We start from the raw sequence: 22,124 nt of genomic DNA on the forward strand, positions 1-22,124 counted from the left end.
TTCTCCTTAAGGAGTTTTCCTTGTTTACACAAATAAATCTATTGAATTTATTTTGAATTTATTATTGCTATATTTCAATATAAGCAATAATCCACGTGACAGCATTAATACAAGTGTTAAGAAAAATATAACAAAATTAGCAAAAGTGATGGAATGACTCAAGTTTGGAAAATCTTTAAGTGATTATGAACAATCAAATGACCTATCAGATAAAAGCACTGGAGTCAGTATTAAAATAACTAAATGATTACTGGAATCCAAAAAGAAAAACAGAATGAAGATTTGTTTTAAATTTTGGATTGCTGTTGTACGTTACACTTACCTTGATGATTTAGTTTAATTCCTGCATCAGATGTTTTCAGCTAATGTTTTTACTTCCTAATTTTGTATGTTCTCAACCAACTTCAGTTTGGGCATTCTGAACTCAATACGTGAAACATGTAAGCCTGTTCTAACATTTTTGCTTCTCTATAATGAGACCTATGTATAGATTCCAATCAGCATCTAAACCTAAGTTGCCATCTGTATATATTACTAATATAAATATATTGAACATATAGTTACATTGTTACATTTATCCAAAATATCCTGAGATTTAAAAATCAGTTGCCACCTATTAATGACCTGAAATATTAATATACATTTACATTAGTATATAAATCTAGCCACAAAAATAGTCATACACAAATCTAATTTCTAATTATTACCTAAAAAGCAGGTTAGTATATAACATTATATATGTAATCTGTAGATATAATGTTTACATTAAGAAAATAACTTTTGGCTGGGCTCAGTGGTTCATATGTATAATCTCAACACTTTGGGAAGCAAGGGTGGGAGGATCACTTGAGGCCAGGAATTTGAGACCAGTCAGGGCAACACAGCGAGACCCATCTCTACAAAAATAAAAAGAAAAATAGCCAGGCTACTGGCTTGTTCTTGTAGTTCCAGCTACTCAGGAGGCTGAGGTGGGAGGATCGCTTGACTCCAAGAGCTCGAGGTTACAGTGAACTATGATCCCCACTGCACTTCAGCCTGGGCAACAGAGTGAGACCTCAACTCTAAAAACAAAACAAAAAAACTGTCATGAAATAAAAGAACCATAACTGTTTCCTTAAGCAGAATATAACCAACTATACCTTATTATGAAACTAAAACTCAAAACAACTAGGATAAGAATAAAGTCTGATACAATTTTATAGATAATAAACACTGTAAAAGCAATGAAATGTGTTGCCAATCACGGTGGCCTTGGCATTGCCAAATATGGTTCTAGCCGTGGGCATGGTATAACCTGCCAGCATGTCCAGCAAGCCAGAAATTCTTTGGATCTTAGTTGTCAAAATTTTTTAATTTAGGAAAATGATCATGTTGATCTCTAAGAAAACTGAAACATCTGTTAACAGTTTACAATTCTATGAAAAATAGAGAATCTCAGCTATAAATCATAAATAAGAAATGTGGGGAGAATACATTACTCACTTCCTACATACAAATATCAAAACTCTAATTGAAATACTAAGGATGAGTAAGTGATCACTCATCACTCTCCACGCTATGAGTAACAAAATCCCCTTGAACATTTTTAGCAGAATCTCCATCTTCTTCCAAGTGTTTGATTTCTTTTCCAGTCCTTCCCCACCGCCAGCACCTGTTCTGTTACCTAAAATGAGGCATGTTTAAATGAATAAATGCTTGCTGAATGGGCAACATCTTCCAGGAAGGAAAATTCCTCACTTCCTATGCAGAGGCAGGAAAAAGAAGAACAAGAAAGTTATCTCCCTAGGTACAGCTGACCAGCAGGTCAAACAGGTTAAACACTGAGCAAACAAAAAATCAGTGATAAATAAGAATTATTCACTCCATTTCTTATTAGCTTATCTTTGTCATTTCCAAACACCATCTTGAACATAATACATCAATTTACCAGGAGACCATAAACCAGGAATTATATCCAAATCTATCCACTGGCTGCTTTATTTCCCCCACCATAAAATAACGTCTCTAAAACTCAAAGCTAAAAGGCTTAAGTAGAACTATCGGTTTTATTATTGTCAAGCAAAATAACATTTCTAATGCAGTAACCCAGTGAAAAGTGAACATTTACACTAGAATGGGTAATCTCAGGATGGCTCAGAGAATTGTTCTCTGTACATAAGCAGTTCATCTCTCAGAATTTGAAGTTTATTAAGCTAAACGGCTTGATTCTTTTTAGCATTTCTTGAATATGTACTTTTGAATCCAATCTGATTCAAACCTTTAGACTTCCACTGAAAAGAGATCAAAGTTGTGTCAACTTTGCAGACATTGTCTTGCATACGAGGGAACTGGGAACCACAGCGAGACTCCAGACTGGAGATGGGTGAGACTGCAGTGTAGCAAAGACCTGTGAGAACTTTTGCAGCAGAGCTGTTTTTAGAATTCTGGAATGGGATTTAATCAGTACTTCAGCATGAATCTAAGGAACTTTATGTGTTTAAGTACAAAATAAAATCAACGTAAGAGCCAATATTGAAGAATGTGAACCTTAAATGGTAGCTCTTCATTTGCATTCAAGAATAACTTTTGTGCAGGAATCACCCCCACCTGGCCCCACCAAAAAGAGTAAGAAACTTAAGCCCGAATATAAGGCAATGAAAAGGCCACAACCATGTTGAAAATAGTATTAACAGGATCCAAGGAATAACGCAAAAGTAAGGCAATGTAGGAAGTTTTGTAGGCATTTCCATCTTCAAAAAACATCCTGAGAGATCTTTTAAAACCTGGTAGCATTTAAAACTAGACTTATAAAATACAGCAACCCAAAAATCACTTTGATTTACATGCCAAAATCCATACACTTAACCATGTAATATATATATAGCTGACTTATGTGTGACTCTAATTAAAATACCCCAAACCACTTATTTCATTAAAATAGAACTAAATGCTTGTATTGTAAAATATAAAAATAACAGATTGACACAATAACAAACACCTATTTATTATATTAAATACAAGCCTGAAATGTTAAGTACAAATTACAGATTCCAAGAAATTACATTTCACATCCCAAAATGTACTGTTGGTGCTTTGACAACTAAAACAATATTTTAGAAATATTTTATTTCAGATCCTAAAAAAAAGTAACAATTTGGGGATAAGAATAAGTAAAATCCAAAACTTCAAAGTTTATTCCAAATTCTTTTGAATCCCTATGGTGGCTGTAAACAGTTTTTAAATGTTCATAGCTTAAAGGAATGTGAATATCACAGTTTATATGAATTTCTGCCTAGGAAGCCCAGCAATGTTACACAGTAGTTTCATGTTTCCATAATCCAGTCCTAACATTGCCAGTGCTATCGGTACCGAGCAAGGGTCCCTCCTGCCCATTGCTTTTAATTGGTCCATTCTGAATGGCCAAGTTGAGGCCATAAGATTTCTGCTGATTTTCAAGTTCAACCACAGCTGGCTTCCTTAACGCATCTTTTTTACTACTGGTTGAAACTGGCTTTTCAAAATTTCTGCTGCTTTTGGGAAGTGTGCTACAAGCATCGCTGCTGTCTTGCTGGGGTGGGTTGTACTGTCTCTCTCTGTAGGCTAAATAAGCTCTTCGGCTCCTTGAGTGTCCTTCGTTATTGCCCAGCCGGCTTTTAGGTAAGCCGTTCTGCACACTTCCTTCCACGCTCGTTGGGACATCGTAGGCATATTCTCTCAGGACTGTGAGTCGGCTTGCCCGGTGTCCTTTACTTCTGTTTTTATGGTGGCGGCTTGAATGCACATTTGTTCGAAACTGAACTTCTAAAGGCGCCACGTGCATTTTAATATCATTGTCCATCGAATGTTCTGTCAGACTATTATCAAGCTGAGGGGTGGAGTTCAAAGGTAAAGAATTGGCATGGCACTGAGCTGCAGCTGCCTGCAAGTTTGTTAATTTGCAGCCCTGGGAGGAATTTTTGAAGCTTGAAGCACTTTTGTTTGTGCATGAAGACTCCGCACTGCTATTGGGGCACTTAGGTGCCTCTCCATTTGTCCCACTAGAGTTGGGGGGCTGGACGTTGACTTGCACTGAATATGAGCTCCGTCCTGGGCAGCAAGTCATGATCCATGCAAGTCTAACATCCTCCCTATTAACACAGTGGTGGACCATGAAGAATGCACTGAAGCTTAAACATGTGGCTCCAAAAACGAAGCTAAAAACCAAGTCCAAAGGGTAATACAAAGAAACAGCCAAAGCCCCAAACATCCACAATGCAACATATAAGAGCAAAGTAAGGCTGGCCCCCAAAAGCTGAGAATGAAAAGTGTGCTCATTTTCCAAGGCTGATGTAGAAATCAGAGACAAAGACATTGAATCCTGATGATTTATTTCGCCATTTTCATTGGCTGCCAATCTCTGTTGCTCCTCCGTGGGCTCCTTAAGCTCATATTTGCGCTCAGGGTGTCTTTTCAACTGAATAAATATGCTCAGAAAGTACATGCAGTTTACAAAAGTGATGAAGCTGGCTGGCCCATAGAAGGCTCCCAAGGAGGGTTCCCATGCCATCCAGCAACTGGAAAAGAAAATGGTAAACCAGATCGATGCTACATGTTTCAACAAATTATTTAAGAAATTGCAATCACCTGTAATGCCTAGAAAATACTTAAAAGAGAAACAACTGGGTCAAGTACACAGAGAATATAAAATACTCACTAGGGTGCATTTGGCCGACTGCCATAATTCTTAATGTTCGCTGCTGCAGTTATGCCACAAACAATGATGGGGATACCACCACCAATTAGGTAAAATCTAGAAGGAGGAATCACAGGAAAAAACACTCATCATTCCATTTCTTAACGTGTATCTCTCATAATATCTCAATACTTCAAAAGTCATTCCCTGAAGATTAATTATTATCTTTATTCCAATAATAAGCTGAGTTAAGATCGGGAGGCTGATTTATTAGCAGTAATGTGTTTTTGTTTTGTTTTTTAGATTTCTTGTTTTAAAGCACAAGGTCTAGTTAAGTTTCCGAATAGAGGAAAGCTGATCAGCTTCTGCCACCTTGTGGACAGGCAAAGTAACACTCTGCGCCTGCTGGTAGGATTTCAGCTTACTTCAGCTTACTTTTTTTTTTTTTTTTTTTTTGTAGCGGGAACTGGCTTTAGATTCAGCTGGTGAACTGAAAAGTGCCATACTTCACACAAAAAATGTAATGACATATTAATTACTAACGTTCAGCTCAGCCTGCATGTCCCAGGACTGCCCACTGCTGTGTATCTCATCCCCAGTCCACTGAGATTGAGGTAAGAAGGGTATCTGGATCCCAGCAGCTTCACAAAGTGCAGAGGCCCTACCTGACCCCTTTTCCAAAGAGAGGTGGGGACAGCAAGGGAAATGATGGTGCAATAAATACTGACTGAAACAGAGCAGTGACTGGTCCTACAAAGAAAAACTTTGTGGTCATCTCTGAGCTCCTTGATCTCTCTGAAAAGAAATTTCCGTCCTGGGTGAGTCAGAATCTTAATTTTGCGTTTGCTCCTTCCTGAGACATAGTCCCAAATCTTCCACTGGATGGATAAAGGCAATATCTGTGATACATTTGTCCATATATTATTTCTTCATCGTACCTAGTTACTAAAATCCTTTAACATGATGTTAGTACTGCTGAAAAGAAAACTAATTACCCTATAAAACTATAACTCTGCCTTCTATTCCACAGATTAGAGAGATGCCAATAATATGTGACCTTCCCCTTCTTCCTGCTATACTAATTCACATCTGCTTCTTACCTAAAAAGAAAGCATTATTTCCAAAATTAATCTTGGGTCCTATCACCCTCTCTGTCTTCTTTCAACGCCCCCCACCCCCGGTCTTCTTGTTATCAAATAACCCTATTTTGCATCTTTAAAATCTTCTCTACTGCTTCTTATTTCTAGCATATATATTCAAGTTTCCCCATCTTCTAAAACTTTCACTGAACTACCACTACTTTTCTCTCTTCCTTCTGCAAACACTGGTACCACGACTTCCTTGCCTTTATCACCTTATTGTCGGCTGTACCCACTCACCACCATGATGCTAAAAATGTCCTCTCTGGGGTCAGAAGAGTCTCATGGGCAAATCTCGTGTCCCACCCTCCAGGCAGGCAGCAATGTTGCTCAGGCTTCCTTAAGCTCAAGGATATGGGGGAAGCAGGGCTAGAGGGCGGAGCTTGAGCTGTCTAATGCAAAGAGGATACTTGTGTGTCATTTGGGGACTGCAGAGAGTTTGAAGCACCAGCTGCCTTTTCCTTAACTCTTTATCTTTCTTCTCAGAACCTTATAGGAAAGAAATGCTGCTTAAGGTTAAGATTCCCAAGTTTCTGAGCCAAACACCATCATCTCTCATTTCTCTTAATAGAAGTGAGGGAGGTGTCAAATCTCATCCTACAACCTAACTCTGGGGCCACCGAGCACCCCCTCTGCTCCTTATCAAACAGGGAACCACTCTCCCCCAAATCTTCCATGTTCTCGGGTGTTCTCTTTCTGCAGCCAAAAATCCAGTGATTTTTTCCATGGCCCATCTATTAAACATTAATATGGTCCAAGTATCATTCTTTTCTTAACTAACTTCTCCCTGGGAGATCCTATTCATTACCACGGCTTCAGTGACCACATAAGGAAATGTCTCCTGCTCCTCCTAGACAATCTCTAGCTTGTCCTCTCTGCTGAGCCCTGGACTTCTAAAAAATGTAAACATTCCACAAGAAAGTATTGATGAGCCTGCCACCCTGTTTCCCCTCTCCACGTCACCCCCGTCCACCTGCCGTTTCTGCTTTTCCTATTTCTCAGTTGATGGAAACACCCTCTGTCAAGGCACGCTAGCTAGCTAGCTAGAATAGACAACTTGCAGCCATCTTCAAATTTCTCTCCCTCACACAACTCTTAAATCCAGCTGGACATCAATCCTAGAGAAACTGCCTCAAGCCTCTCAAACTTGTGTCCTCCTCTCCGTTCTCCCTGACACTGTTCTGGTCTTCATGGGGGCTGCCCTAATAACCTCAGCAGAATTCCTTATTCTTGGGAATTCTGATTTAGCTATCCTTCTAAAATGACACCGTGTCAGGCCACTCCCTTAGTTAAAAATCTTCAGTGGTTGCCCACATTTTAAATAGGATCCACAAGGGCCTCAAAGCCAGCTTTCATCCTGAATTCCTGCTACTTGACACCAAACATCTGAAGCTCCAGCCAAACTGCATTCCTCAAGGTTGCCTCAGCTCACTCTTCACTTTTACACTTTGTCCTGATCACAGTGAAGTTCATGCCAGCGGCCAGCATTTCCTAAACCCCCCACCCCCAAAATTAATGGCTTCTTTCTTTACATTTTCAAAGACCCTATCTCCACTATGCTTCTCACATAGCACAGTCAGTGCTCATGCCTGTCTCCTCCTGCAGACTATAAACTCCCAAAGGGCAAGGGGGTCTTCTCCAAATCCCTGGCCCAGGGCCAGTGACATATCAGGCATTCAACAAGCTTGGTCATCACTGATAGATTTTATTCATCCAGCATGATAATCCATTTGCCATTTTTTTACATATTATAATGGATAGGAAAGACATACAAGTCTTTTTGTCCTTTGCACAGAATAATTAAATTGATACATACTTGAGTATGACATATGACCTCAAGGAAATAAAAACAGCTGACAGTTTCATAGAGCCGATTATATGGCCAATCCCCTCTTAAGTGGTTTGCCCATTTACTCATTTCTTCCTCACAACTCGAGGATGGGAGACTCAGCCCCACACTTTTGAGATGATCTTGGAAGGCTCAGAGAGGGTACAGAAGTTGTCTGAGGACTCGCAGCGGGAAGGATGCCTAAGCCATTTTCAAAACCAGGCAGTCCTGCATACAAGTCTGCTCTACTTCCCAAAATCCACTCAGCAATTTTGTTATAATTTATGATTATGCTTCAATGAAAGCAAACAGAACACTTAATTAACCTTTAAGATAATACAACAAAGATATGAGATACCTGAGCATTGGTCTTGGTGGAGGTGGTGGTTCATCAGGATCCTGGCATCTTTTAGCTTTTTTAGTGACTTGTTTGTAGATATTTCGAGCCGTCACTCCTACCCATAGTACTGTGGCAAGGGTGGAATAGTGAAGAATTATCCCAACCTACAAGGAAGATCAAAGAATAAATAAAAGAAAAAAAAATGTTCCTACTAAGGCTTATCTCAAAATTGGTAAGTAACTTTCAGAAGTCTGATTTGAAAGCAGCAGGAAGGCCTATCCTAATAATCAACTCTGTTGCCTGCTAAGGCAACACCGCATTCTAATAGACACGTGACAGGGAATCACGTTTCTCAAATACACAAACCAATAATTGGCTCTAGGAAGCCCACAAACTACCATTTATACCAAAGATGACCCTTAATACAGGACAGAACTGGCTCCCAGACATTAAACCAAAAGTGTGTTTTTCATGGATGCGACATTATACATTATTCTTTTCTTTTTTTTTTGAGACAGAGCCTCGCTCTGTCACCCAGGCTAGAGTGCTGCAGTGTGATCTCGGCTCACTGCAACCTCTGCCTGCTGGGTTCAAGCGATTCTCCTGCCTCAGCCTCCTGAGCAGCTGGGACTACAGGTACGTGCCACCACGCCTGGCTAATTTTTGTATTTTTAGTAGAAAGAGGGTTTTGCCATGCTGGCCAGGCTGGTCTCGAACTCCTGACCTCATGTGATCCATCCGCCTCAGCCTTCAAAAGTGCTGGGATTACAGGCATGAGCCACCACGCCTGGCCTAGAGTCCATTTTCTAACATTCTTTTTAAGGAGGAATATATAGAGGGCACAGGTTAACTACAGGGTGAAGGCCACAGCACACACAGAATAAGTTCCAGAGTAAGAGACCTGAGATATAATTCAGAGCTTTTATACATTGTAGCAGTCACAAAGCAATATAATAATATATTGATGGGTAAGAGGGTGAACTCAGAAATGAAATTTTCCTTGATTTTTAAACTGGTATTCACCTCTTACCTGCTGGGTGACCTGAGCAAAGTCACATAAGACCTAAAGTGCTGGCTTCCTCACTTGGGAACCAAGAATAATATAAAAGTACTGTGAGGTTAAGTAAGATGGTCCACATTAAGCATTTAGCAAATCGCCTAGTATGTGCCAAGCAATTAGCAGAAATAACTATATTATTACTTATTAAGAATGTGATTTTGAGGAAATAATGCGACCTCTCTGAAATTAACTTTCCTCAATTTAACAGTGGACAATTATCAATCGCCACCTCCAGGGGTTTCGTAGGAATGGAATGGACACAATACATGGGATATAATAGGTGCTCAGTAAGTATAGGATAACTGCAATATATGCAAATGATATACACTTAAGTTTCTATTTATCACATGACCTGTATATGAAGCAACTCTAGTTGAGGATGAAATTCTAGATGAAGATGTAAGGAAATGAGAGAGGCTTAAATTTTAGTTTAAGAAAAGTAAATGTCATATGTCACTGGAGTATCAAGAACATAATCCAGCTTTCTTAACCAGTAACTTGCTCTTTTTTTTTAATCACTGCTTTTTTATATAATTATTACAGGTAAGATTCTATTAATGAAATTCCAAGAAAAAATTTGTCATTCTAAAGGGATGCCTCTCCAACCTCAAGAAAATCAAAAGTCAATAATAAAAACATGGACCACTGTCCAGAGTTTATTTTAATGAGAACCAATCAGGAGCAAACACTTGGTGACCTGAAAGCCCAAATCTTATTTTGCAGGAGAAAGTCAGGGTGGCCCCTCTCCAGATAAACCTTGCAATGGCTCTGAGGTGCTGGGAGCGGGGATCAAGTTTGGCCCAACTACAAACGTCAGAAATGATCTTCTTAAAGAGAAAAGTGGCTTCATGGTTCCCATTAGTTTTGCTGACTGCACTGTGAAAGCAAAATTTATAGACAGAAGTGGAACAGAAAGCATAAAATAACCCTTTGAGCTATCTAATGTCACACCAAATACTGTAAGTAAAAATAGTATAAATGAATTTGATGCATAGAAACCAATAAATTCAAAACAAATCAGATGCTGACTCAAAATGGTCAACTCTACTATTGCTGGAGGTGTCTGTGACACAAAGGTCAAAAGAATGAGGTAGGGCTGTAAAATACAAAAGTAAAAATATAGGTTAAAAGTAACTTCCACATAGGAGGTGTCAAACAAAGAATTTTCTACAGGGAACAAAACACATCTTTAGGCACTGAAGTGTTTTCTATGGCAATTCTAAATTTCCAGAGGAGGTTTACTCTTAAAGATACTGAAGCCTGATTATTACCAATAGTGGAATTTTAGGGGTATGATAACATCTGCTAACACAGTCAGGAAAGCAAATCACTAAATATTCTACAAGTTTCAGAAAAAATGAGTGATTAAAATCTAGTAGGAAGGATTTTTTTAATCTTTTGGAATGTAGTACTTCCTATTGTATTCTCCATCTGACACTTCGTCTACATGAAATACAACCTTGCTATCACATTTTCTTCCAAATAAATCAGAGATGTACATGACAATTCTGTAAATTGTCTAGAAGTAATCTAATTCATAAGGCATGTTAAATAATTACTATTATTAACTAATGTTAAATGCAGTAGATTATTACTCAAGAAAGCCACCTTACCTCGGGACACTAATTTCCAAAGTTGTAAAATGGGTATAAAATAATTATCCTAAAAAGTTCCACTCTATGTATTTGTTATCTAACTGTAAACTCTCACATACTGGAGTTCATTTAACCACCAATACGCCTACAGCAGTGCATCATGCATAACAATTGTGCCAAAAAATACACTGTATGATGAATACAAGCATATAGATGATGAATATGTAAACAATTAAAATGTTAACAGCTTCCATTAATAAATGCCTGTTATGTATCCAAAAACATATTCTTGCATGTGATTTCACTTTATCCTTTTATTGTCACCATTAGGTCAGTGTTAACCTTGAGATACGAAAACAGAGACTAAGACTGAGAAGTCATCCACTAGAGATTACACAGTCAGTAGCACGGCTGTGATTCAAACTGAAGTCAGATGGTTCCAAAGCCCTTGCCCTTTCTACTCTCCTACGCTGCCCACTACTAAGTACTAAAGCAGAGCGATGGGGGCTGAGAGGCACTCGGAATCAAACGGACTAGCATTTGAATCATGCCTCTGCCACCTAATGGCCCTAGTGACTTAGGGAAAGTTAGTTCAGTTGTCTATGATTCAGTTTATATAGTTATAAAATACACAAGGAAAAACTACCTCCTAGGGTTAATATGAAAGTTAAGACATAAAACATGCACAGTAGTTGACAAGTAGAATGGTCTTAATATTCACTGATTAGATTTTTCCAAATACATCTCTTGTGCCATTGCAGCAATCCTCTAAATAACAGCTCTCAAGGCCACCTAACAAGGGCGGCTGGCACTCTATTTAATAAATTCAATCATGCAGTGGTGGAGCAACAAGGTATCTTAGGTAAGATCCAGCTGAATCCTTTTACGGCATAGCTAAGAAAACCAAGGACCAAAAAATTAACGACCAATTATTTGGCAGTGTATCATGAACCAGAACACAGATCCCTTCCAGACTTGAGTCAATGGCCTTGCACTTCATCACTCAACTTCTTAGTTCTCCTTCAGCACCTTTAGCAAAAGAGAGTTAAAGGCTGTAGAAAGCACCTAAGGTCCTACCTGAAATGAATTTAAAAACCAGAGTGAGAAGTACCTGGCTGGTAGCACCTTTAATAACCTCAACCAATCACTGTGTGGGAAGAAACTACATTACGACCCATTCATACTGTTCATAAAATATGTAAGCTCACAACGGGAGATAATAAAGACAAACTGCATATAAAAACATGTACACATGAGGGCTCAGGTTTTCAGAGGGAAGAACCTTAACAGTCATTTAACTTAACTAGCCTCACATAAGCTGTTCTGGCAGACACAAAATTAGAACCTAGCTACTAGGACCCGGAATCCTAGGCTAGTCCTTTTTGCATTCTACCACTCTGCTCTCGGCCGGTGATTACCTGAATTGAGTATTACAGTGACAAAGTGAAGCAAGGAATGTCGGAGTCAGAAATATAACAATGATGCTATGTCTTTCATCAAAGGGAAACACATTATAAACATAGAAGAGAACGACAGTGAAACGTCTAGACTTGCCTTTCCCTTTTCTTTTGTAAACCTTTAATGGCATTTGTTCTTGAAGCCCTAAAAACTCATTGCAATTCCTCTCTTTTTCTATTTAGGAATGGTAGAAAATTCCACTTAGGACAATGAAAGGCAGTCATCTTTACAATGGCCTCTTTCCATTCATTTCCTTAGTGAAATACATTTATGTGTCTGCTTCAAGAAATCAATGAATACTTTTAGATACAATGAAGACCTTTATTGCCAATGTGTGCTGAGTACTCTTCTAATAGAGTCAAAATGGCTCCAGATTTGAATGCATTCTAATGCGCAGACAGAGGCTTCTTTTTGTTCATCACCCAGTAAACATTTGCTCAGCACCTACTATGGGTCAGGATTTGTGCTGGTCCCTGAATAAGCACTAGTGAATCAACTACTGTTAATTCTTTTTTTTTTTTTTTTTTTTTTTTTTTTTTTTTTTTTTTTTTTTTGAGACAGAGTCTTGCTCTGTCACCAGGCAGGAGTGCAGTGGCGCAATCTCGGCTCACTGCAACCTCTGCCTCCCAGGTTCAAGCAATTCTGCCTCAGCCTCCCGAGTAGCTGGGACTACAGGCGAGCGCCACCACGCCCAGCTAATTTTTGTACTTTTAGCGGAGATGGGGTTTCACCATGTTGGCCAGAATGGTCTCGATCTCTTGACCTCATGATCCGCCTGCCTCAGCCTCCCAAAGTTCAACTACAATAATTCTTATGCTTGTAGAGCTTGGAGTCCATGGAGAGCTTAGAGTTCAGAGATAGTTAAATAGTAAATCATAAAGTTTCATGGGCAGCATGAAATTTTAGTAGGGACCTGATACGGTTTAGTTGTGTCCCCACCCAAATCTTGAATTGTAGCTCCCATAATTCTCATCTGTCGTGGGAGGGACCTGGTGGGAGGTAACTGAATCATGAGGGTGGGTCTCTCCTGAGCTGTTCTTGCAATAGTGAATAACTTTCACGAGATCTGATGGTTTTATAAAGGGCACATGCTCTCTCTTGCCTGCTGCCACAAAAGACATGACTTTGCTCTTCCTTTGCCTTCTACCATGACTGTGAGGTCTCCCCAGCCATGTGGAACTGTGGATCAATTAAACCTCTTTCCTTTATAAATTACCCAGTCTCGGGTATGTTTTTATTAGCAGCATGAAAACAGAATAATACAGGTCCACAGAATAACACTGGGGGATACAGGAACAGAATCTCTGAAACAGTAACGATAAAATAAGACCTGCAAGATAAGTGGGAGTCAGCCACATGAAGAAAGGGAGAAAGACTGAGAACACAGAGGAGCTATCTTCTACACATGGATGTAGTTGATCTGAGACCCATCATCTGACTTCTTGTAGGCAGTTTGTTTACAGATGTGTAGTAACAGCCTAAAACAAAAATATACCACACAGATGAGAGGTAATTTCATCAATAATACTAATATAATAGTGGTAACAGGTAACATTTATTAAACAGTATATGACTGGCACTCTTGAGATGCTTGAGTCATTTAATCCTCTCAACAATTGTTACACACACACATTTTAAATTGGATCTCAGGTATATGATATTGGATTAATCATAAGCCACAGCATCATGACACAGTCTAATGAGTGGGCCCAGTACAACCTGCCTTTATTTAGTTAGCTATTATTAACAGTATGATAAGTACATAAGAATCTACCAGTAAGACACAAGCTGTTATCTAATCATATGACCCCCTCATCACAGGTAACTATCACCCTATTATATCCTCCGTACCATCACCCTGCATCCTCTGTTCATCACTCCCTTGCTTTCTCTTTTATAGTTTTATTGCACCTATTTTTTTATTAAAGTGGGCAGTTTTACTGATTTTTACCTTTATAAAAAAAAAAAACAAAAGGTGAATGTTAATTTATAGGACTTTTCAACTTTTCACTTAAAACTAATTTGTGCTATTCTGCATTGCTATAATTCATTGGTTCTGACTCTTGTATAATACTACAGGGTTTGTTTGTTCACTCTCTCTCTCTGTTGGACATTTGGGTTGCTTCCAGGTTTTTGATACTGTGTATAGTGCTGCAATGAATATTCATATCCATGCTCATATTCATGTGCACACAGGCAAGGTTACTCTGAGTACAGGAGTGGGGCTGCTGGGTTCCAGGTTACGTGAACACGTAACTATAGAAGGCAATGCCTCCCAGGGGACGTCTACTTACATTCCTACCAAATACGTAAAAGGATCCTTTGGGTCCACATGTTCATCAAGACTTGGCATTGTCAGGCTTAACTTTTGCTGATGGAAAAGGCACAAAAATGGTAACTAATCGTCTTCATTGGCATCTCCATGACCCCCACGCTGTTGAACATTTCTGCACACATGTGCTGAACCTGTGTGTTCGCTCTTCTACGACATGCTCATCCATTCTCCTGCTTTTTCTTTTGACTTGTGATGTTCTCATTGATTATGGTTACTGATATATTTTTTACTCGAATGCTGTTAGTTGTATGGATTGTAAACAGACTCCTCCAATTTGTAACTTATCTTTTCAGCTTCTTTAAGGGCTCTTGATAAACACAAGTTCTTATTTTTAGTCAAAATTACTTTTTTTCTAGTGGATGCCTTTCACTGTCTTATTGGACTTCTTTATCTTAAGGTCTCCAACTTTTTTTTAAAGGGTTTTAAGATTTTGGTTTGGATATGTAAGTCTTTAAACCACCTAGAGTTGACTTTTTTTTATGTGGCATGAGGTATAAACCCAGTTTAATCTTTTTCCAAATGGATTTTCTCCAACTCCATTTACTGAATGGTGGTCTCTCTTCCCCAGCTGACAAGGCACATCCCCTCTGTTGTATGCCAAAGTTCCCGTGGGTCTGCCTCTAGACTCTCTATTCTATCCCATTGGCCAATTTATCTCTGCCTACTGCTAATACCACATTGGTTTCATTTCCATAGCCTCATAAACCCTGATGACTAGAAGACAGTCTTCTGGCTCTGCTCCTCTTTTTTATTAGTGTCTTCTCTTTCTTTGGTCTTTTATTTTCACATAAATTTAAAAATCATATTATTGAGTTTCATAAAAAATTCTACAGATTAATCTTAAAAGGAATTGCCATCTGGCTAATATTAAGTCTTCCTATCCTTTGAACTATTATATCTTTCCATTTATTTAGGTCTTCTTTAATACATATTTTAATTTTACCCATAAATCGTGAACATTTTTCATTATTTCTAGATACTTGATAGTCTTTGACACTATGTAAATGCCACCTTCTCATTATGTTTTCTCATAGTTGTATTCCTGCATACTAGCAGTTGCTCTCTGCTAAACGTTCCTATTAATTCTAATAATTTGTGTAAATTACTTCAGTTTTTTAATATAATCACATCATCCAACAACTCGATTATCATTCCCAATTTATAGGTGAGAAAACTGAGACACAGAAGGATTACACATTAAAATCAAAATCTCAAAGAGATACCTGCACTCTTGTGTTCCCTGAAGCATTACTCACAATAGCCAAGAGAAACAACTTGTATGTCCATCAACAACAAATAAAGAAAATGTGGTCTCTACATACAATGGAATATTAATCAGCCATAAAAAAGAGGAAAATCATATTCACCAACACAGATGAACCTTGAAACATTATGCTAAATGAAATAAGTCAATGAAGGACAAATAATGCATGACTCCACTTATATGAGGTATCTGAAGTAGTCAAACTTATAGAAGCCAAGAAGAAAATGGTGACTGCCATAAGATTGGGGGAGAAGAAAAAAGGGGTCATTGTTCAATGCATACCGAGTTTCAATCATACTAGATGAAAAGTTCTAGGTATCTGCTGCACAATGTTGTGCTTACGGGTGACAATACTGTACTGTACAGTGAACAATTTGTTTACAGAGATCACATGTTATATATTTTTTTAATTACAGTTTTAAAGGCAAACAAAAGAAAAAAAATGGTTAAACAGATTGCCCATAGAAACACAGCCGATAAATGGTAAACTGAAATCCAAATCCAGGCAGCCTGAACTTTCAATTACTACATTATACTTCTTGCCATCACACATGTGAAAAACAATATACAAACACAGAAATAAAATTATACATATTTTCTATTCATAGATTGAAGAATTTCCATTTTTATATTTATGCTGCAAGAAAACTGTTCACTAAGACTACATATGTAATAATTTATTAGAAACTAAGAGTAAGATATTTTTTAATTCTTCATATTTATCTAACCTAATGTCATTTTTATATCTTTATGATTAACTTTTTCTAATTTTTGTTTTCATCAACACATAAAATAATTTTTAAAATTCTACTACCAGAAAATGTCACTTCTCTTTCAGCCAAAGTCAGAATTTCATACATTTTAAAAATAAATAATAGGCATTGTAATAATAGCCATAAACGTGTAACACTAAATTCCCAATGATAAACGGATGAGCTGTTTAAGTTATATATTCGGTTGCAAAATGGTAATTTAAAACAGGAAGTAAACTGGCAGACTGTTTAAGTGACAGACATTAAATTTAACTTTAATCAGTTCAAGAAAAGGTGTTAAAGAATGATTTTTTCTTTTTGTAGTTAATGAAATTATTTTCCAATACCAGTAATTTTTTCCATTTCGGTTTTTCACTCTGACTTACTGCTTGGCAGACGCTGGCATTCCTGGTCTGGGTTATTCCTCCCACAAAGACCACACAGGTTAGGAAAATATGAAAGCACAAGTTCACAAGCATGTGCCAACTCTTGAGGCTGATTCTAATCAAACTGTTTAAAAAAGAGAGAAAATATTAATATTCAGGCTAGTACATATGAAGGAGAAGACTATGATGTTCATCTTAAGTTAATTCCAACTTCAAAGGCAAAAGTTAAATATTTGATATTTAAACATTTTATTTAACAAACATATACTACCAGACACACACGCGTACACACACGCACAGATCTGAGAAATCATTTAACTCGATCTAGTTTAACATTTAACTTTATGCACTTAATAACAAAAAGCCATTTATGGAACCACTGCACCCACTAAATGCTAAAGAAATTCTCCACAAGGAAATACATGGGCTTTTGTTACTACAACATCTTAAGATGACTGGATTACCTGCTTGGCCACCTAGAGATTTCTGCAACATGCCAATGGGCCTTTTTTTGACCCACTGGCACAGGTCTAAACACTCAGTGCATTTCTTCCTGGACTTTCATAATAAAATGTTGAAGTCTTTCTTTTTTTATATATATCAAAATCTCCTTTTCTTAACTAAATGTCAAGAAATGTCATATATGTCTAGCTTAAACAGGAAAATATATTCTAGCAAAACGTTTTGTAAAGTGAATTTCTGCTTAGCGAATCCTTTTAGTTCATTATTTCCTACCAGAAAATAAAAGTTTCTATAGCTTTGCCTCCAATTAACAAAAAACATATCCCATGCTTAAATGCCACAAATTTTCTTAAAAATGCCATCTATCATAATAGACAAAAAGTCATAAAATAAGAGTAATAATACAGCCTGATACCTAGAGATACCCCTTTAGGTACCTCTGCAGGTAAGAAACTTCTGCCTCTCTTTACATCCTATTGCGCCTGTGACCCGCCCCACAGTCTCCAATACATATTTCCCATATTCTTTTCTAGATACAAACCCAGCAAACTGACTGGATGCTGTAAAAACTGAATTTATCATCTCAAATACTAATTATTTATGTCTCTAATAGCATGAAATGAAGAAGGTATGTATATATTCTAAAGTAATCATCCTTACTTTGGAAATATAGGATGATAACAAACTCAATTTTATCCTAATTAAATGTGAAATAAAGTCCTTCAAATCAAAGTCCGCAGATCTATTCTGTCGAGATGTATTTCTTACCTGTGATGGTATATGTAACTCACAATGACGGCTAAGAGACATAAGAGGAGAATGATAGCGGTAGTATAAACCACAGGATGCAGGAGGCTGGCTGCCTGGGTGTATAGTTCAGATCCTGTCAAATCCTGAGGGCAAAAAGAAAGATTCATTCTAGCAGCACTTCTCCCCACATTTAACTACTGAGATTTTTTTGAGTGATGAAAACACATCAATAAACAAAAACTCTGGCCCTTATGTCTCTTTATTTTATTCAGACTAATGTTTCATGCTATTTTCCTAACAAGTTACTTTTCTTTCCTAACTTCTACTGTGTTAATTGCTTATGGCATACCCTCATTTTACACTGGACCATCTATTTTATAAATTGAAATGTTGACTCTGCCACGAGGGTAAAAGAGAAATCAGCCCTCTACATTTAGGCAATTCAGAAAGCATAACCAGACTTCATCCTTTTCAATGCCCTTTAAGCCCAGTTATCACTCTGCATATTCACTAGCTGATCAGACACAATGAGAGCAGTATCTCTGAGGCTACAAAGCCCAAAGACACCTCTCTAACTATCCGTAGTCAAGTTCAACTTCAAGTTCCTCAAATACAAACGGACCAAACACTGCATAGGATATTGGAGACACAATGATAAGACATGGCTTCTGTCCCTGAAGAGGTGAAAATCACAGGGGAGACCCATGTGCAATCAGATCATGACAATGTTTGATGAAGGTAAGTCAAGCACAATTATGGCAACAAAGAGGAAGAGCCCTGTAAGGCTCAAAAATCAATAAATGGCTGAGCACAGTGGCTCGCACCTGTAATCCCAGCACTTTAGGAGGTTAAGGTAAGCGGAAGGCTTGAGCTCAGGAGTTCGAGACCACCCTGGGCAACACAGGGAGATCGCATTTCTACAAAAGATATATTTTTAAAAATTAGCCAGGCCTGGTGGCGTGCGCCTGTAGTTCCAGCTACTTGGTAGGCTGAGGTGGGAGGATCACTTGAGCCCAGGAGGTCAAGGCTGCAGTTAGCCAAGACAGCACCACTGCACTCCAGCCTGGGACACATAGTGAGACCCTTCCTCAAAGGAAAAATTATTTAAAAAAATAAATAAGCAATAACAGCATGTCACTTATAGACATTAGCAGGCATTGATTGTGAACAATCTAGGCACTGCCTGTGTCCAGCACCATAACTGTATGAGGTAAGTATGTTATTAGCCCCATTTTATATGTTAAAAAACTGAGGCACAGAAAAGTTATGTGCCTTAAGGATTAGATTCAAAGGAGCTTGGCTGCCAAGTCCCTGCTCCCAAACACAATGCAGACACTGCCTCTCTGAAATGAAAACAATGGGCATCTTAATGCTACTCTCTTTATAAAAGACCAAAGCAAGTTGGAAAGACACCTCCACCCTGGCCATCATGTCAGATAACCGGGGTTGTAAGAGTCAAAGCTGTAGGTTTACCAGATCCCTTCACTAAATTCTCTGTCCGCACTGACTCTTAAAGCTAAAAGGTGACTACTGAATAAGGGAAGGAGCCCACAATGGATATACCTCCAATTAGGAAGCTCTTACTAATAAAATATCTGAAACAAGAAAAGGTAGATTTAAAAAAAAAAAAAAAAAGGAAGAGAATAAGTGACAACCAGACAAGGAAATGGAAGATGACCTCAATAGAGTAGCAAGGGAAGGGGCAAATTTTTCCAGGGAAGAATCAGAAGTTCACAATCTACAATTACAGATCTAAAAATATGGTATCAGGATGCCTAACAAACCCCTCACCTTATCAAATGCTGAACAGTTAATGACCAAAACCACAGCAAGTGGGAAGCACAGATGAGAACACAGGAAACTGAACTCCAGCTAGACTACTAAACTATACTATGATGAGCCTCTAACTTACAATTCACCCATTTACTTGACAAATATTGAGTGCACGCCATGGCCAGGCATAGTGCCAACTAATGGATATACAGGGATAGACAGAAAACAGTTTCAACCTTTGGAGGCCCTGCAGTCTGTAAATTAAATACACAAAAGGGAAAAGACCAGAGAAAAGCCTGTCAGGACCAATTCTGAGCAATTTGCCTTTGTGAGATGCCCATAACACTAGCCTGTAATACATGGCCTCAAAATAGTTGCACTCTGTTAAAAGTCCAGAATATTAGCAGAGAAATTCAAAGAAATGTTGGGATAATGAAAACCAGTTAGATGCTAGTGAGAAGAGATATATTTTCCTCAAATTTCAATGAAAAGCTTCTATTCCAGTACAGAACTAATAACTGAGGATAAACTTTCAATATCTAGTTTAGCTTCTCAACTCCTTTTGTGCAGTGCCCGCTTTAGATTACTGCAGGAAATGTTCAATAACACGTTGCCACTTACCAGCTATAAGACTTGGGGCAGTTACCTCACTATATAATGGAGACTCCTCTAATCATCTTCGGGGGGTTGGAGAAGGGGTAGAAGAAAGGCAGTAAAAGTGCCTTCCATAGCCCTTGGCAGAGAGTAACAACATGGGGAGCTGGATATCATCGAATAAAACATTCGACTAAAAGCCAATTTAGTTCTCAAAATATACTCTTTATGGCATTCAAGTTTAAAAGAAATCAGTTATTTTTGGCCAGGCACAGTGACTCATGCCTAGAATTTCAGAGTTTTGGGAGGCCCAAGGGAGGAGGATTGCTTGAGGCCAGGAGCTTGAAACCAGCCTGATCAACATAGTGAGATCCCATTTCTGCAAAAAATAAAAATAAAAACATTAATGGGGCGTGCCTGTAACCCCAGCTACTTGGGAGGCTGAAGTGGGAAGATCACTTGAGCCAGGGAGTTTGAAGCTGCATTGAGCTGAGATTGCGCCACTGCACTCCAGCCTGGGCGACAGAGCGAGACCCTGTTTCTAAAAAAATTTAAAAATAAAATTTAAAAAAAATTGCTCTTTTTCAAAAGTCAAACAAATGTGACACAGAGAAACTAGATGTTGAAACAGAGGGCAACAATGACTGAATGAAGGCATGAGTACCTCTGTCACTGGTCACACGAGGCACTGCTTCCACAGGGGCAATTTTTTCTCAACATGTTTTTATTGACACAAAATAATTGTATACATTTATGGCATACATGTAATATTTTGATCCATACATATAATGTGTAATGACCAAATCAAATTGGGAAATATGAAATATGCAATAAATATGCAATAGATTATTGATAACTACAGTCACCCTGCCATGCTATCAAACACCTTCTATCTGTACTTGGTTGTACTCATTAACTAACCTTACTTCACGCCCTCTTCCTAGACCCTTCCCTTCCCAGACTCTGGTATTTTCCATTCTCCTTTCTACCTCCATGAGATCAACTTCTTCAGCTCCCACATATGGGTGAAAACATGCACTATTTGTCATTCTGTACCTGGCTTATTTCACTTAACAAAACAACTTCCAGGCTCATCCATGTTGCTGCGAATGACAAGATTTCATTCTTTTTTTATGACTGAATAGTACTCCTTGGTGTATATATACCGTATTTTCTTTACCCATTCGTCTGTTGATGGACTGATGGACACTTACGTTGATTGTATATCTTGGCTATCGTGAATAGTGCTGCAGTAAATGCGAGCGCAGGTATCTCTTCAATATACTGATTTCCTTTCTTTTGAATATATACTCAGCAGTGAGATTGCTGGGTCATACGGTAGCTCTATTTTTAGTTTTTTAAGAAACTTACAAACTACTTTCTATAATTGTTGTACTAATTTACATTCCCACCAACAATGTATAAGAGTTCTCTTCTCCACATTCTGTTATTTTTTGTCTTTTAGATACAAACCACTTAACTGGGGTAAGGTATCTTATTGTGGTTTTGATTTGTATTTTCCTGATGACTAGTGATGGTGAGATTTTTTCATACACCTGTTGGTCATTTGTATGTTTTCTCTTCAGAATATCTAGTCTGATCGTTTGCCCATTTCTTAAATCAAAATTTTTTTTATGTTGAGTTGTTTCAGTTCCAGTTCCTTATTATTCTGTTATTAATCCCACAAGAGCATTTTTGACCTGCCCACATGCAAAGAGGTCTCCTGCTGAAAAATGA

The 22,124-nt window shown here is 38.1% G+C and overlaps 1 protein-coding gene across 2 annotated transcripts in view; it reads right to left on the reverse strand.

The window, feature by feature from the left end:
• Positions 1-2,960: 2,960 nt before the first annotated feature.
• Positions 2,961-22,124, reverse strand: part of ADGRA3 (adhesion G protein-coupled receptor A3) — a 130,610-nt gene continuing 111,446 nt past the window's right edge. The window contains exons 15-19 of one of the 2 annotated variants that reach the window (XM_055246080.1): positions 18,039-18,163; positions 16,809-16,932; positions 7,977-8,122; positions 4,673-4,768; positions 2,961-4,532 (exon numbers count right to left, since the gene is read on the reverse strand). In XM_055246080.1, the coding sequence (XP_055102055.1) occupies positions 3,290-4,532; positions 4,673-4,768; positions 7,977-8,122; positions 16,809-16,932; positions 18,039-18,163 (1,734 nt within the window). In that variant the 3' untranslated portion in view covers positions 2,961-3,289. The remainder of the gene's footprint in view (positions 4,533-4,672; positions 4,769-7,976; positions 8,123-16,808; positions 16,933-18,038; positions 18,164-22,124) is intronic. The other variant, XM_055246081.2, reaches the window with a different exon arrangement.

This window comes from Symphalangus syndactylus, chromosome 16, assembly GCF_028878055.3.
Source record: "Symphalangus syndactylus isolate Jambi chromosome 16, NHGRI_mSymSyn1-v2.1_pri, whole genome shotgun sequence".
Classification (NCBI taxonomy): Eukaryota; Metazoa; Chordata; class Mammalia; order Primates; family Hylobatidae; genus Symphalangus; species Symphalangus syndactylus.